Source organism: Zeugodacus cucurbitae, chromosome 3 (assembly GCF_028554725.1).
Source record: "Zeugodacus cucurbitae isolate PBARC_wt_2022May chromosome 3, idZeuCucr1.2, whole genome shotgun sequence".
NCBI lineage: Eukaryota > Metazoa > Arthropoda > Insecta > Diptera > Tephritidae > Zeugodacus > Zeugodacus cucurbitae.
In genome coordinates, this window is record NC_071668.1 from 51,977,815 (window position 1) to 51,995,068 (window position 17,254).

General features: G+C 35.8%; 1 protein-coding gene across 1 annotated transcript in view; it reads left to right on the forward strand.

Moving 5' to 3' along the window:
• Positions 1-17,254, forward strand: part of LOC105217096 (G-protein coupled receptor Mth2) — a 25,154-nt gene continuing 7,900 nt past the window's right edge. Inside the window, exons 1-2 of the mRNA XM_054226894.1 lie at positions 1-241; positions 310-1,586. Coding sequence (XP_054082869.1) covers positions 611-1,586 — 976 coding nt within the window. The 5' untranslated portion in view covers positions 1-241; positions 310-610. The remainder of the gene's footprint in view (positions 242-309; positions 1,587-17,254) is intronic.

Genomic DNA, 17,254 nt, shown 5'->3' on the forward strand with positions numbered 1-17,254 from the left:
AATGAGCCAGTCAGTTTATTGAGAGTCGCGAACGTGTAAAGACATAGACCGGCCGTGTCTTCGTCGTATGGTAGTACGTATACAAGCGGAACGGAACGTCTTCGAGTGCTTCCGGTCGATTTGAATGGTCGTGATTGTTTTTAGTAATAACAGTAAAAAAAATTGCGAATATTTCTGTTTTTATTGTTGTTGTGCTTAATGCTGTTTCGTTGTATCGGTGTAAAATGGCAATTTGAAAAAAGTAATGCGAAAGCAGAATCGCATATTTCATATTTGTTTATAATTGAAATTCTCTAAATTATTGATTAGATAAACGATCGTTGGTAGCTGGCAGCACAGTTGTGTTATGTTGTGAAATTTCAATTGTTGACGCCGTCGGTGTGTGTTATCTTAAAACAAGGCACTGATCCTCAAGCGATCGATTATAATAAATATTCTTGGTGTTTCTTTTGCTTTACAAAACGAGTGATTTTATTGCGAGTATAACGACAGCTTTGAAATTTCGCTCCACGCTGATAAAATGTGTAAAGTGTAAACTATTAGATAAGTCATTCAAAAGCCATTTATTACTAAGACCCAAGGCGCTCTCAACGAACACGATCGCTGTTTAATGTCTTTGCTTGTGTTCTACTTACTCATCGCGGCCGGCAGACATATCGCAAGCGTGCAAGGAGAAAATGAGACGCGTCTAGCAGCTGAGCGTCGACTGTACAGCGCGCCAATATGTTGTCCGCTAGCTTGGTCACTAGTCAAGATCAATATGGGCTTCTTTCGACCCGAAATTTACGAATGCCGCAATCTGCTGCAAGGCGTTGCTGACAACGGCACTAATAGAGGTGAAAGTAGTGTTGACGTTTTTGAACGCACCACGCCGGTGTACGGTTACCGCATACAGTCACCCGCCTTGGATGAGGGTGGCAATTATAGCGGTGCGGTGCCGCAATGTAATCGACAGACATTCGCCTTCCTCACGGGCGATTGCGAGGTGGAGTTGCCGTCAAGCGCGTGTCTCACAAGTGTCGATAGCCGTTTGGCGGCGGTCTATTGTCCACCAACGCGCGGCGAACCGCTGCAAACGCTCAGCGTGGTGCACAAGTGTTGTCCGCTGCATTATGCTTACGATGCTGGCTTACAGAAATGTGTTAAGCGCGTGGGCGCAGCGAATTTCGGACGCTACGGCATATTGTTGCAACAATGGGCGATCTTCGTGGATGATAGGTTGACGTGTCCGCAAGACATGGTGCTGGTGGAGTATCAGTTGAGTGGCAAGGAAGTGAAATTCATCGATGGCAAAGTGGCCATTACCATACGCGGCGAGTGGAAAAAATTCAAACAGTCCGAATACTGCATGGAGGTGATTGAGAATGCAGCCGATTGGAGTGATTTCGCCGAGCAACGGTATATAGTGCGTACGTGTCAGCCGCGACGCGTGTGTCAGGGCTTGGCCTGCATACGTCGCTGTTGTGCCGATGGTGAATTCTTTACGAAAGGCAATAGAACTTCCTATTGCAAACGCGACGAGTCGGATGTTAGTTTTCATAGTTTCGAGAGTCTGCAGATTACTGGCAACTTCACAAAACCCGCAGGTAAATTTTTAATTTAAATCATTAGCGATTGGTAACACGCGTGGAAATGAAATGAATGCTTGGTGACTCATGGAGAAATTTTGCGATTGCCCATTTGTATGAATTTGATTGTACATGTTTGCGTATAAGCGATCTTTTTATTAAACGCAAGCAGACGTTTGGCAATAAAAATTTATATGTGCACATTTACGAGCCATTTAATAATATCTACTCAATAATAGTTTTCTATTTTTAATGGGAAATGTAGAATCGAAACTTACATAATTATAAAACTGCTTGCTCTTAGGAAAAATAAAATTTATTATTATTATAGAGCTAATTGGAGGTGCCATCTAGATTTTCTAGTCCATTGGGTTTTGAGGGTTTTTAGTATGCGCTGAGAAACACTTCATGTTGATAAAGCAATCGTTATCAGATAAAGTAGCGTCTTTTTCTGTAAAGAGAATCCATTATTTCCATTCAAACACCTTTACCTGGTTACAACACTTTACAGTTTTCAATCAGTATCTCTTTCAAATGTTGGCCGCGGCTACGTCTCTGATGGTCCATACATTGAGTTCAATTTTCGTTGACTCGTTCGAGCATTCCGACTGTGTAGAAAAAGTGTAACGGTATGATAGCACACGATCTTGATGGTCAATCGACCGGCCTAAAACGTGAAATTATTTGCTCACCGAAGTGTTCTCTCAATAAATGCATTGATTGAAGCGATGTGTGGGAAGTGGCGCCGTCTTGTTGAAACCAAATGTCGCCCAGATCACGCGCTTCAAAAAGTCGGTTATCATGGCGCGATAACAGTCACCATTGAAGGTTAAGTTCTCACCGGCATCATTTTTGAAGAAATTTGGACCAACGATTCTCAGGCCCACAAATCATACCAAAAGGTTGTATTTTCGGGATGAAATGGCAGTTCCGCAAATAGTACGCTCAATAGGCCGAATATGAGCGATTGAGCGAAGCGCGCGAAACTCATTATTTACAGAACGTGAATTTTCGTAACAAAGTTGAACAATTTGTAAATGTTGCTCAGGTGTAAGTCTTTCCATGATGAAATGCCAACAATATTCAACAAATATAACATGATACGACTATCGCGTGATCTGTCAAAAAATGCTATTGAGAAAATTACCTCTACTTGGATGACTGTGTGTACTTAATTACTTGTTTTAGAGGTTTTAAATAAACTTCATCTTATACGAATTCAAAATTTGTATTGTAGCCTCTCCGATAATTCTTCTATGAATTGGTTATACCAAACTGTACTTTATTTGTTATAAAAATATGATTTATGTTACTACGGTGGCGTGAATGAGTGTTAAGTCGATCGTATAACGTAGACACAGACTTCATTATAGCATTTTCGCACAGCTAAATAAATTTAGTACATTGAGTTCATAATTGAGAAGCTAGTTTTTACCTTTCGGACAGCCGGCTATTCGATTAACGCTCAGTTGTTTCACATTTCTGTTTTAAGACATATAAGAAGTTGGCGGGATTTGTCAGCCAATTGCTATTTTATCAATAAACACAGCAAACTTACAGTGTGGACAGTTGCATTCGAGTTTTAACTAGATTTGTATTCGATTACAAATTAATGTACTGAAATGTGAAATTTTTCGTTTGTTTGGTAAAACGATTTAAATCAGCACTTTAATCGAGCAAAGACCGGTTAATTGATCAATTAACCCCTGTGTGATAAGGCTATTGGATGTTGTGTATGAATTTCTTGATTTGACTCGTAGCACTGTGCTTGCGCACGTAGGTAAACCTTTGTAGTTGAACCCAATTTTTATTCCCATGCTGAGTTGTATATATCTGTAAGATCTGTAAAATATATACTAGGGTGATTCAAAAAAAAAAAATTTTTTTTTCTTGCAAACAGGCTTAAAAGTTTCAATTCAACGTAAGAAGATGTCAGTTAAAATTTGAGTCCTTAAAATTAATATTAAGACTGTCCGCATCGCGTGTTTCTATTTCCCGTAAGAATAACATGGAAAAATTATTCTCTGCACTTTTTGAATTTTATTGCTAGTCTGTTATGTACTATAAAAAAGAGACTTGCACTTGTCTTTGTAGAGAATTGAACGCTCTACAAAATAGGTCTCCTATAATTTTTTGAGAAACCTAATAGTTTACAAGTTATTCAAGACCAAAGTTTAATTTATCGAAAATTTTAAGGTTTTTGATGCATTTCAGCGAATTTGATGGTTTTATTGGAATAAATTACTCAAAAAATTCATGTTTATCTGAAATTTAGTTTCTTAGACAATCATTGATAATAATTTTTTGCAATAATGCGACTCTCACCTCTCTTATTCCTCTTAAAAAGCTAAAAGTGCAAGCAACTGTATTTGCTAATAGTTTCATTTATTCATTACAGTCAGCCAAGCCTTCACGAGGAAGTATCAAAATTTGAATAAATACTGAAGTGTTTACCCAAAGGTCATTTGATTATTCTTCATTTTTTTTGTTGAATAAGAAAACATGAATAAAACTAGCCCCAAAACTGTTTACGTAGAAGTATTTAGATGATTGTGCACAAATATATACATACATATGTATATGTACTATATTTATATAAAAATATACGAGCATGCTTTTTAAACATTCTTTCTTTTAATTCTTTTTGCTTGTGATTCATGCTAATAATTTTGTTCTTAGTAGAACAACTGACGCAGATTAGCATATGCTAATTATTAATTGGATAATGTGTATGGGAATTACCTGCGGGCAAACGATTAATTAACAGTTGAAGATCCCAAAAACCAAATTGTTAATGTGCAAAAGTAGGTAGAATCCGCCTTTACACATGCCGTCATATTCGTTTAACTAGTATAAAGTGGTTTGATAAATATTTGTACTTTACAATATAAGCAAACATACATATGTACATATAAAATATTTATTAATAGAATTAGCACAGTGTGAGTTTATAAATTGCTTTTATTTGCTTATAAAGTTAGTTATCATGTTTTCTAATAGCGGTTGCATCACGACTATCTATGTGAAATCTCTGAAGCGACTCGATCAAATGTCGGACAAAATGGCTATTAGTAGCGATCAGCTAAGATTTTTTCTCAGACTCAGCTTCTACATAGATTTTAGCACATAAACAAGAAAATTAACAAGAAATTTAATCAATAAAATATAAACTAGGAAATTTAGTCATTATGCATTCATTTTTTTAAAAACAAACTTCGGCTTCGCACGGGATTAAACAAACATTTCACACTTATACACACTCTCCCATACATATGTATGAACTTTCCCGTTTCTTGCATCGTTCATTTAAAAAAAGTAAAATGAGGAAAATTCAAACATGAAATTATATTTTTGTAATGAGCGTTATTTGTAATGAGCTAAAACCTGATTACGACCTCTAGTCTATGGCACGCGAATGCGATGCGAAGATAATGAAGATTTTCAGTTTCAGATTAAGATTCCGATTCGTAGTATTTTTGGTACCCTCATGTGGGAACTATTTCAAGAAAGTTGAGATTGTTGCAAAAAAAATAGCCTATGTTACCCGGAGTGAATATAGCTTTCCAATGGTGAAAGAATTTTTGAAATCGGCACAGTAGTTTTTGAGTTTATTCATTACAAACACGATTTGTATAATCTCTCTTTATAATAGTAGTATAGATTAGAACAACAACAACAGAAAGTATATTTGTTCAACATGACGTATGAGCAACATTTATGTGTACTTAGCTACTAAAGTATTTAATTTCACTCGTAAAGCAATGATAGACAAATGTGAATGACATTTCAAAATGTAATTACATAATATTTGGTGAATAGTGGTGAGGGGATATACTGCCAATGATGATTGCCAAGAGTGGTGTAAAACTGTCATCTGAAAGCGTGATCGACGTAGGTATACCCATGCACTGCCTATATGATGATCTAGACATGAACTTGGTAAGGAAGATCCAAGCGCGGCTGGAAAGTCTACCGGGTTTCAAAACCGCAAAAGTTATGTGTAAAGCGGTAAATCAGAAATGCGCGAAATTCCTACTGACGCTCGATAGATAGAAATGGTCGGCGTAGTCACTGGTCAAAGTCTGGCGGCGGCGCACGCCTACAAGATGGGGATGAGGAAAACTGCTGGAACTGTCAAAAGCAAGGTACCAGAGAAACAATGCAGAAGCTCTTGTGTGCATGTCCTGCATTGTCAAGGCAGCGTCTTCAGTATTTTGGCGCAAAACACAGTACGATAATCTGGAAGTGATATCGTTTGTGAAACTGTATTACCTTTTGAAATTCGCTTCAAGCGCAGGCATCCCATTGGCTACGTGACGGCACTCCATCTGGTATAGCAAAGGCTAAAACTGGTATCTGTGTGGCTTTCTGGCCTTCCAGACTAACCTAACATAGTGAACTATTCACTAGTCCTTCGCCATCACCGAAAATATTGAAGAAACGTTGAGTACTACTTTATGATTTTTATACTCTCGCAATACTGTATTTTGTGGAAAAATTGTCAAAATCGAACCATGACTTCGAATATGAAGAACTCAGTGCCTGAGGGTAATTTTTCACCGAAAATATAGGTAAATCCCTCAGATAATTTTATGAAATTCATTCCCTCTGAATTTTTTTCTTATAACAGTTTCTCTCTGTACCTGAAATGGTAAAAATCGGGTCATAACTTCCCCCAGATCCCATATACCTAATTATAAGTAATATTAAATTAAGTGAGCATATAGTCTTCGATACATTGTATCTTGGTGGTGAAAACGAGTGAAATCGGTTTAGGAATTACCTCATTCCCCATATACTATTTATGATGATTTTCGTTATTCTATTGAACTTTATACCGAATATTCGACCCATATATTGTGTTATCTTTATAGAATTACGTCAATAAATTGCGAGAGTATAAAATGTTCGGTTACACCCGAACTTAGCCCTTCCTTACTTGTTACGCTTTTAGAATTGTTTTTAACAGTTCGGTATATTTTCTTGACTTCTATAAACAGAATTTCTTAATCCCGTAAAAATTCAGCTGCTCTGTTTCAAATATACCGTCAATTTTTAGAAATGAATTAATAAATTCTTATTAATGAAGGCACTTAACTCTAAAAACGTTGAAAAATGCAAGAATAGCCTAGGTTTTTTGACTTGATAACGATGCCTCAATATATTTTAAAGGCTTTCTCATAAGAGCAAACATACTCCATATTTATGGAACATATTGCATTAGCTGATTTTACAATAGATTGAAGATTATGAACTCGATTTTCCAAGATTTCGCTGACAAACACACCCAATTTTACTTTTAATTCCGTCTCCGTAAATCTACTACGACAACATTGATTGAACTCGAGTTCAAGATAAACTATTTTAAGTTAAGCGATCTATTAGCAAATAACATGGAGGCAAACACTTAACCAATTGATTAAATATGATTTTAGGGAAATCACAGTAATTGCCGTTAATTGTTGCGTCTTTTCAGATTACAATTACTTTAAAAGCATCAATTGTTTAGTTCGTAAATACTAAGCGCACACCTATCATTAATAATGCTACTTATACGCTTACACATAGCCATAATCATAGGCATATGCATATGTACATATTTGCATTTGTGGTTTGTGGTGTGTGCACATTTATTTAGATACAAAACCAAAACAAAAATACAAAAACAATAACAACCACAAGGGGCTAAAATCGCAACACTTCACACGTTTATTATTCAAATTGATTTGATTGTTTACTTGTAGATCTTCCACGTATTTTAAACACATTTCAAAAATCTTATTTGTGGGCTGTTGCGGAATTTTAACATAATCTTGCGAAAAACATATATAATTGTTGTAAACAAAGTAAAAGCGAAAAGTGTTAAACGAAAGAAAATAGTATCAATATTGAAATAAATACTTATCCAATGCTAGATTGGAGAGATCAGATGAGCTCCCGTATAGTTGCTGGCGTAATTCAAGGTAATGCTGGCTTGTTGAAAAGTTACAGTGTCAAACCATTAGAGAGTTGGTTTTTTTGTTAGCCGACTGCCTTTACTGTCATTGTCACTGTTAATAAGCATTTGATTAGAACTACTAAGTACCACTTTTGACACTTTCAATCCTTGTATTATGATCTCGTGATCCCAAACATTTCCCTATGGTTTGACATCACCGTTTGAAATTAGGCGAAATCGATTCATAATCATGTCAACTTCCCATATAGTATAATTTTAAACTCTATTTGATTCATTCACTTTATGAAATAAAACAAATAGTGTATTGGAGGTGTGGTCTTTCTCATCTAAATATGGTCGAAATTGTACTATAACTTTTTGACGCCCCATATATCGAATATGAGCTCTTCAGCACCTTTATATGTATGTCTGAATTTTTCCAAAATTTCGATATTTCTCTGATATAATATATTATTAGGCCATTGACGCTGCTCGAACTATATATTTTTTAAGACTCTTCAAATTGCTGTGTGATATTCATCAGGCCATGTTTTCCAACTCTGTCTATTACCTTTAAGGCACTGCTGGGTGGTTTTGCCTTGTGCAAACTTTTTCCCAGTTTTAACCTATTTTCACAGAAGTGAAGAACGCTTTTACAGAAGACCTCCCACCAAACTATCTTTGGAAGATTTTGTGGTTTTGCTCAGTAAAAGTTTCTTCCACAATGAAAAATATCAGCGGTTCTATAGCTTCAAAGCGTAGCATCCTTCAGTGAAGTAATGATTCGCTATGGTAGGAAGTACTCTCACCCTCACTTTCAGTCGATACCAATAGATCTTCCCGATTAGACTTTTGGTGCCTGGACACGGACGAATCTCAGGGAATGAGGTAAGTCTAGACACGCCAGTCTTAAGTACAGTATAATGAAAACAATTAGGAGCACTATCTATCCTCTTATGATTTTCTACTGTACAGTTGGGTTTCATATGAGCTAAGCAAGCGCTGGTGAGTCGCAAAATCTTTTTGACCCAAGAAAAATTGGAAGATGTCTAGGAAACTCTTCGCCCGCATTAATTTTTCCTTATTTGTAGTAGTCATTGTGCCAATTAAAATTTTTATCGGGTGCTAGCTGCAAAAGTTTTATTTCGTTACGGAATGCCACGCCTAAATTTGCTTAGATCTCACTTTTTTGAAAATCCTCGCGATTTCAGAAGAATCAGCCTTAATATCTAATTGGGGCAATAAGGCTGATTTTAATATGAAGTTTTACTAATAACTGCAATTTTCTCCTTTGAGCCTTATAAATTGCGAGAGTATAAAATGTTAAAAGTTATTTTAATAAGCTTGTCGGATTTGGTGAAAATATTTTTATTTAAGGTGCTTAAATAAAAATTTTAATACCATTTATTTGAGTCCTATATTTATTTAAACCCTATCCAAAAAATATACCAACTCCCGAAGAGCACTCTATTAATTTAATTATTTATTTTATAAAAATGTCAACAAATTCAATTAAAATATATGTATATGTATTACAAGTCCTTAGATTAATAAAAATATTATTTTTTTACTTTATTTATACTCAAATCCGCCCTTTGGCCCACCTCTGCTATATTTGTCTAATTAAACCACGGAAAGCAAATAGCCGCACACATGGAAACAATTTCAAGATATTCAACGATCATCGATATTTAAATATAAACATTTTAAATAGATATTCCGACAGCCCACCACCCACCATATGCACTTATACAGTGATGGTTCATAAAATAATATTTTTTTATTTCTGGCATTTATTTTATATGTCTAATAAAATACATATTGCAAAATTTAAACATAAATAGCTTTTCTGACAATATTTAGCCTTAAATGTATTGAGATGTACATATATGAGTAGGGTAATAACAATTTTAACGAGTCATAATGAACGTGACGAAGCTATTTAAGGTTAGAAATAGTGGCGCTTAGAAACACTGGCATTTAATATCAAAATCCCACCAAACAACGGCGTGATTTATTTTACGCCAAAATCACTTAATAAAAATTTATTTTTAAATTTAAATGAAAAGGTCTTAAAAATCACTATCGGAATTGAAAGACGCGTATGCGAAAATAATATTAGGTAATATTAGAAGGTTGCTTTCGAAAATGAGCAAAATCGGACCACTGCCACGCCCACAAAATGGCGAAAACCAAAAACACATAAAGTGCCATAACTAAGCCATAAATAAAGCTATGGAAATAAAATTTTGTATGAAGGATCGCACTATGAAGGGGCATATTTGGATGTAATTTTTTTGGGGAAGTGGGCGTGGCCCCGCCCCCTACTAAGTTTTTTGTACATATCTCGCAAACCAATAGAGTTATATAAACCAAACTTTCTGCAGTCGTTTTTTAGCCACTTCCTAATACAGTCCAAAAATGAAAGAAATCGGATCATAACCACGCCCACCTACCATACAAAAGTTAGGTTGAAAATTACTAAAAGTGGGTTAACTAATTAACAAAAAACGTCAGAAACACTAAATTTTACATAAGAAATGGCAGATGAAAGCTGCACTCAGATTTTTTTTACAAAATGGAAAATGGGCGTGGCGTCGCCCACTTATGGGTCAAAAACCATATCTCAGGAACTACTCGACCGATTTCAATGAAACTTGGTTTGTAATAGTTTCTTTACATCCCAATGATATGTTGTGAAAATAGGCCAAATCGCTTCACAACCACGCTTACTTCTTATATACAAGAACTTTGAAGACAATCTGAATCGTTTACTTTACAATATATAAAGTAAGCACTAGTGAAGATATCGGTGCAGAACTTTGCACAAATACTATGTTAATAGTGTGGCAGCCCCATTCTAAAAATCGCCGAAATCGGACCATAGGTTTTCCAGGCCCCATATACCGAACACGAGGACCTCAGTGCTTCTAACCTAATTTTATGGTTTCCAACTTTCAATGCACTTTATACAATATATATGACGAATATGTGGGTCAAATTGTGTATTATATAATATAAATAAAGTTAAATAAATAAATTGCGAGAGTATAAAATGTTCCGTTACACCCGAACTTAGCCCTTCCTTACTTGTTTGTATATCCTTTTTTCAACTTCGAAGTCAAATATTTAGATTTTGAAGGCTAACTACGAAAATATGCGAATGCACTTCTTTTACTTATGACTCAATCTCCCGCAAAAAAATAGTTTGCAGAAAATAGGAAATTTTACGGTATAGTGTTATTGTTGTAGATATTGATATCAATTGATGCAATAGATGCTAGTTCCATAATACATATATTATAAAATTTCAGTATCTAATCAATTTTATTATTAATTCAAATAAAATATTTACTACTCAAATTCAATAGCGCCCAATATCGTTAGCCGCCACTGTAAATTAATAGGCATGTGTGCATAGACGCGTAATTATTTTTTATTTACAAATGAGGGGCTGTGAATGAGCACTTCCACTTGTGGATGGTTGGCTAATTGCAAAACAATTATTTTTGAGAACTTTGAAATTTATGATTATTATGTTAACAACAAGTCCGTCCGTATTGTGTCACTAAGTACTGTAATGTGCGAATTTTTGTTTTGTAAAATGTAATTACGATCTATAGTATTAAATTGAAGCGTATTACATACATATAAATGTATATATTATGTACATATAATGCAAATACTATATATGAATATGTGTATTTAAATGGAGAAATTGCAAAAATAATATTTCAACACCTTACCAAAATAACTGTAAATATACAGTGCAATAAAATTTTAAATAATTGATAAAAAATTGTAAATGAAAGCTTACATTTTATATACCAAACAAGAATTTTTCAAATAGTCTAAAAGAAAAATACGTTTAATATAAAAAAAAATTATAGAAACAAATAATAAAATTAATTTATAACATTTATAACTAATCGTAAATAAAAACACGATTTACGCAATTTTAGAAAATATAATTTTTCTATAAAAAGTAGAAAAAAGTAGCAAGAATTGAGCAACGATTTCATCCTGCTTAAGTAGATTATGAGAAATGAATTCCATGACCAACAAATGGTAATATACCATCACCTCCAGATAGTTTCAATAATTATCAATTTCATTAAATACCATATTCGACGCCACTTAAAAGAAATATCCAAGGCACATACAATTGCGGCACATGCCTCTTTCTGTTACAAATATTTTTATTTGTTATATGTCGCTTCACACCGTGAGATTTCAGAAATTGGAATTTGTAATTTCATAAAATTGTAGAATTTAGTGGCCACAAGAAATGGAGCTGATCATTTACAAAAATGTACTTTGTATAAGCATTTTTTTCGTAATTAAATACCATTATCAATAATGTGTGGTTTCCAGTATGTCAAAATAAATGGCACATGTTGTCAAACCAATAAAATTGTTGTGAAATGTCAGCATCATTTAATTTGACAGCTTATCACATTATAATAATTATTCTCATTATTTATTCAACACCTTCTTCTACATCGATTTTAAAACTGCCTTCGACAGCACGAAAAGGAGCCGCGATGTCTGAATTTGGTATCCCCTCAAAACTAATACGTCTATGTAAACTGACGTTGATCAACACCAAAAGCTCCGTCAGGATCGGGAAGGACCTCTCCGAGCCGTTCGATACCAAACGAGGCTGCAGACAGAGTGACTCACTATCGTGCGACTTCTGCAATCTATTGCTGGAAAAAATAATACGAGCTGCAGAGCTAAATAGAGAAGGTACAATCTTCTACAAGAGTGTTCAGCTCCTGGCGTATGCCGATGATATTGATATGCGTTTTCCAGACTAGATAAAGAAGCGAAGCGTATGGGTCTGGTGGTGAATGAGGGCAATTGAAAACACAACTATAAGTCGCTCATTATTCCCGTCCTGATGTATTTCGCTAAATCGTTTACGATGACAACATCCGATGAGACGACTCTTGGGGTTTTCGAGAGAAAGGTTTTGCGCAAGATTTATGGTCCTCTAAACATTGGCAACAGTGAATACCGCAGACGATGAAACGATGAGCTGTACGATTTATACGACGACATTGACATGGTCCAGCGACATTGATAGGTCATGTTGTACGGATGGACGAAAACACTACAGCTCAGAAAGTCTTCGATGCAGTACCCGCTGGAGGAAGCCGCAGAAGAGGATGACCTCCACTCCGTTGGAAAGACCAAATGGAAAGTGACCACGCTTCACTTGGTGTTTCCAGTTGGCGCCAAAAAGCAAAAAGGAGGAACGAGTGGCGCGCTCTGGTGGATTCGGCTATAATCGCTTAAAGAGGTTCCTACGCCAAATATATACATATGTATATATATTTATATTGGACGAGTACATCGATATTGTACTGTTTTCATTTAATTAAACTATTTCCGAAAACACACTCACGTATGTAATTAAATTGAACAGAATTCCTTCACGATCATACACCATGTGCCGATTTCATTTGTAACACAATTTATATTGGTTGGAAGTGCCAAAAGCACTGAAGATAAGATTGTTAGTACCCCATATGGTTATTAGCCCAAATGTTCTTGACAATGAAAATGTGACCGATAAATGTAATGCGAAAAATATTATTCTTTATCTACAATTGCTATATGTATTTAGTATATACTTATTTGTAAAATAGCGAGTAAATATAATGAGAGCTTTATATCGTTAACTGATAATATTTTTAATTATTGGAAGAACTGATTTCCTATTATACAAGTAGATACTGTTACTTTCGAATGTCTGGGCAAAATAACGTGATCATTATGATAATAAAAATTAAATATCAATAACAATATAAGGTTTTGGAAAGTCAGTTTTATAAGAATATGCGCCTGATTGACCTCTAGTATTCCGTCGCTGTATTCTGGCCCTTTCTGGTTTATTCTCTGAAGAAACAATCAATTGAATTAAAGTTTAAACATTTTGTTTTACATTGTTCGGTTCTCAGAACTTAACATATAATTAGTCGTTCTGGAGAAAAGTCTAACTGCAAAATAACTAACAACAAAATAAAGAATTATTCGTATTGTTTTTATCTGTGTTGAAGCAACAATATTCGGTGAAAATTTGGGTTATATGAAATTAAATTTATCATGATGATCTTACGACTTACTATTCACATTCACTTCTGGGCGGATGGGGTCATATGTAAAAGTTCACGCAAATGTGGTAAGTTTCTGGTTCACTTTCACATTCACTTGGGAGTGGCCAGGAACGATTCTTTTGCATATGACTCAAGCAGCTCACGACTTCCGGTTTAATACCAAGTATCCTCTGGGCAGCCAACAGATATCCGTTTGAAGGCGAGCTAAAGTGAGAAGGCGCAGCCTGCTTCTGTGGTTTTGTTTAGTGTTTGGGACCCATTACATAAAAAAACCTCCCCAATGAAAGACCAAACAGAGCCTCGGAAGAGAATCCCCACTTTTGATGACGGCCCCTGCAAACGTTTTAAGGATCACGATTTGGGAGCATGCACTTGGAATGTCGGGACCCTTAACCCCTGGGACTCTGCCCAGCTGGTTGATGTCCTCATACAACTAAAGGCTGATATCACCGCCATCCAAGAAGTTCGATGGACGGGACAAGGACGGAAGAAGGTGGGTCCTTGTTACATCTACTACAGTGGCCATATAAAGGAGAATCGTGGCGTTCACCCCGGTGATTTGAACGTCTAGCCTCTATCCGCATTAAAGCGAAGTTGTACAACATATCGCTGATTTGCACCCACGCCACAACAGAAGAGAAGGACGATGTAATCAAAAATGCTTTCTATGAGCGCCTAGAACGCACCTATTAGTGTTACCCCCGCCACGATATCAAAATGGTACTTGGAAATTTTTACGCTAGGGTGGGTAAAGAGGTGTCTTTGGAACAACAGTCGGAAAATTCAGCCTCCATGACGAAACATCGCCAAACGGCCTGAGGCTGATCGACTTATGTGGCCCGAAATATGATTGTCTGTGGTACCAGGTTATAGCACAAGAAAATTCATCATGCTACGTGACTGTCCCCTGATACGAGCTGCAGAGCTAAATAGAGAAGGTACAATATTCTATAAGAGTGTACAGCTGCTGGCGTACGCCGATGATATTGATATCATCGGAAGTTAGTTCTGCTTTTTCCCGCCTGGATAAGGAAGCGAAGCGAATGGGTCTGATGGTGAATGAGGACAAGACGAAATATCTCCTGTCATCAACAACAGTCAGCGCACTCGCGTCTTGGTTCCCATGTCACTGTTGACAGTCATAACTTTGAAGTTGTAGATAGTTTCGTTTGCTTGGGAACCATCATTAACAACACCAACAACGCCACCCTCGAAATCCAACGCAGAATCACTCTTGCCAACAAGTGCTACTTTGGATTGAGTAGGCAATTGAAAAGTAAATTCATCTCTCGACCAAATCGAACTCTACAAGTCGCTCATTATTCCCGTCCTGATGTATGGCGCTGAAGCGTGGACGATGACAACATCCGATGAGACGACTGTTGGAGTTTTCGAGAGAAAGGTTATGCGCAAGATTTATGGTCCTCTTAACATTGTCTGCGGCAAATACCGCAGACGATGGAACGATGAGCTGTACGATTTATACAACGACATTGACATAGTTCAGCGAATAAAAAGACAGCGGCTACGATGGAAAGACCGAGTGGAAAGTGACCTGGCGTCACTTGGTGCTTCCAGTTGGCGGCAAAAAGCAAAAAGGAGGAATGAGTGGCACGCTCTGGTGGATTCGGCTACAATCGCTTAAAGCGGTTCCTACGCCAAATATATATATATATAGCCACATTCACTTTATGGTCTGTCAAGTAAATTATTACATTTTTTGTTTTTTTTTCGGGATCAAACATCTATTTCAGAGCAAGCAGCACACCATCTCTATTCCTGGCCTTTTTAGTAAGCTGATAAATAGGAGGAAAACAATGATCGATCTGATATTGAAATGCATTGCAAATTCCTAAAATAATACTATTAGTTTCCGGATATAAGCTGTTGATTTAATGTGACTTCTCCCTCACTGTTGCTCTAAGTAACGACACTGATTTCATAATTTTTGCTAGTAAATGCCTCGCGTCTCATTGCGCCCAACTCTTCACAGACACTATTTTGGAGGAAAATTGATATTAGTTTTTCTGAAATTATTTTTCAAGTACGTAGACGCTACAAATATAGCAAAAGCGCTGTTACATTTTATCTTCCATAATTAGAACCGTGTAGAGAAATTTCTGGTATCCCTTAGGTTCTGGCTTTTGTACGGCGAAGCCCCTAAACCCGATGGGCAGAAACAATTGTAAGACACATGTATTCGCCTTATTGTATGATTTGTTTGTTTTTAAGAGCAAGTATATTGTATTATATAATATACTATATGGGTATTATTAGTATATATACATAAAGACATATGCATATCATATGTAAATGTACAAAAATTTAATACAAATTTATATCAAACGCATCCCAACATCTGCTGGCTCTAAATTATTCACGTGTGTATGTAAATACACATATGTATCTATGTACACATGTATATATGTATAAATAGCGCACAATTGGCGATATTTCACTGCTTGACAGCACCTCATTTGTGGTTTTAATTATTCTTTCAGAACACTTCGTAGGCGCCTAAAAACATATTGTGTTTTTCGCATATACTCACAAACACGGTTAGTAAAGTAGAAATAAAATTTAATGGTACAAATATGTATATCAAAAACCTTATCATAAAAAGATTTATACATTTTAAATGGTATTTGTTTCTCGGAAGTAAAAAAAAAAGTATTTTTAACTATTTCTTGTGATAATTACACTGATATTTGATAGATCATAGATATTATTCAACATATTTATTGAATTTATTTATTTTACCATGTTTGATCTAGTCGACGAAAGGGAATTATGTTCCATGGTTTCACAAAAAACTGGTTAAAAAAAATCGCATGTCGTTATCTCGGGTGCTTTGAACGACTTTCACCGGGCAACAACCACCCATGTTTCATGTTTCTTCGATTCTTACAAATCGTTCTTATTGCGTTTAATCAGGGTCAAATTGTCCTATGAAAGTCGAACACTTTTGAGAAGGGCGTCCGTCGCCTTAGTATGACTCGATATCAAATATATGTTGAAACCCAACAGGAAATACATATACTTCTTATTCCTTGGAGCTCGATTTCTCCGAGAGCTTATAAGTTTAAATGAATTCAATTTCCGTTCTCTCATTTTACAAAGGAAGAGGGTCCAATGTTAGCGACCATAGATGTGGCGATTGTCTTATGGTTATTATTTGATTGCTGCACTGATGACGCCAGCTGACTGAAATGTTGTGAATCGTTTGATAACAGCCCTACCTTTCCGACAACAGTAAAAATTTTGATGATAATATGAAAACTTTGAGAATATTTTGAAAAAGCTCCTATGTTTCGAAAAACTTTATTTTCAGATAACAATCATACTAAGTCGTATTTGGTCGCCATTACTCTTTTTTAGTCAAAAGAGCAGATGTCTCCGGTTTTAATGAGAGAAACGAAGTGGTTGTGATTTTATACCACATCACATATATTTTTTTGAAAACTAGGCCAAAGATGAATTTCAGTAGTAGTCAATCTGAAATTTTGTTAGAGTATTTCATCTCTTTTGCTACCTACTTCGAACAAATTAGCATTAGTTATTATGCGTATTTGATACCTCACCGCGGTCATTGTCTAAATGGAGCAACAATTGTAGACTACTTAAAA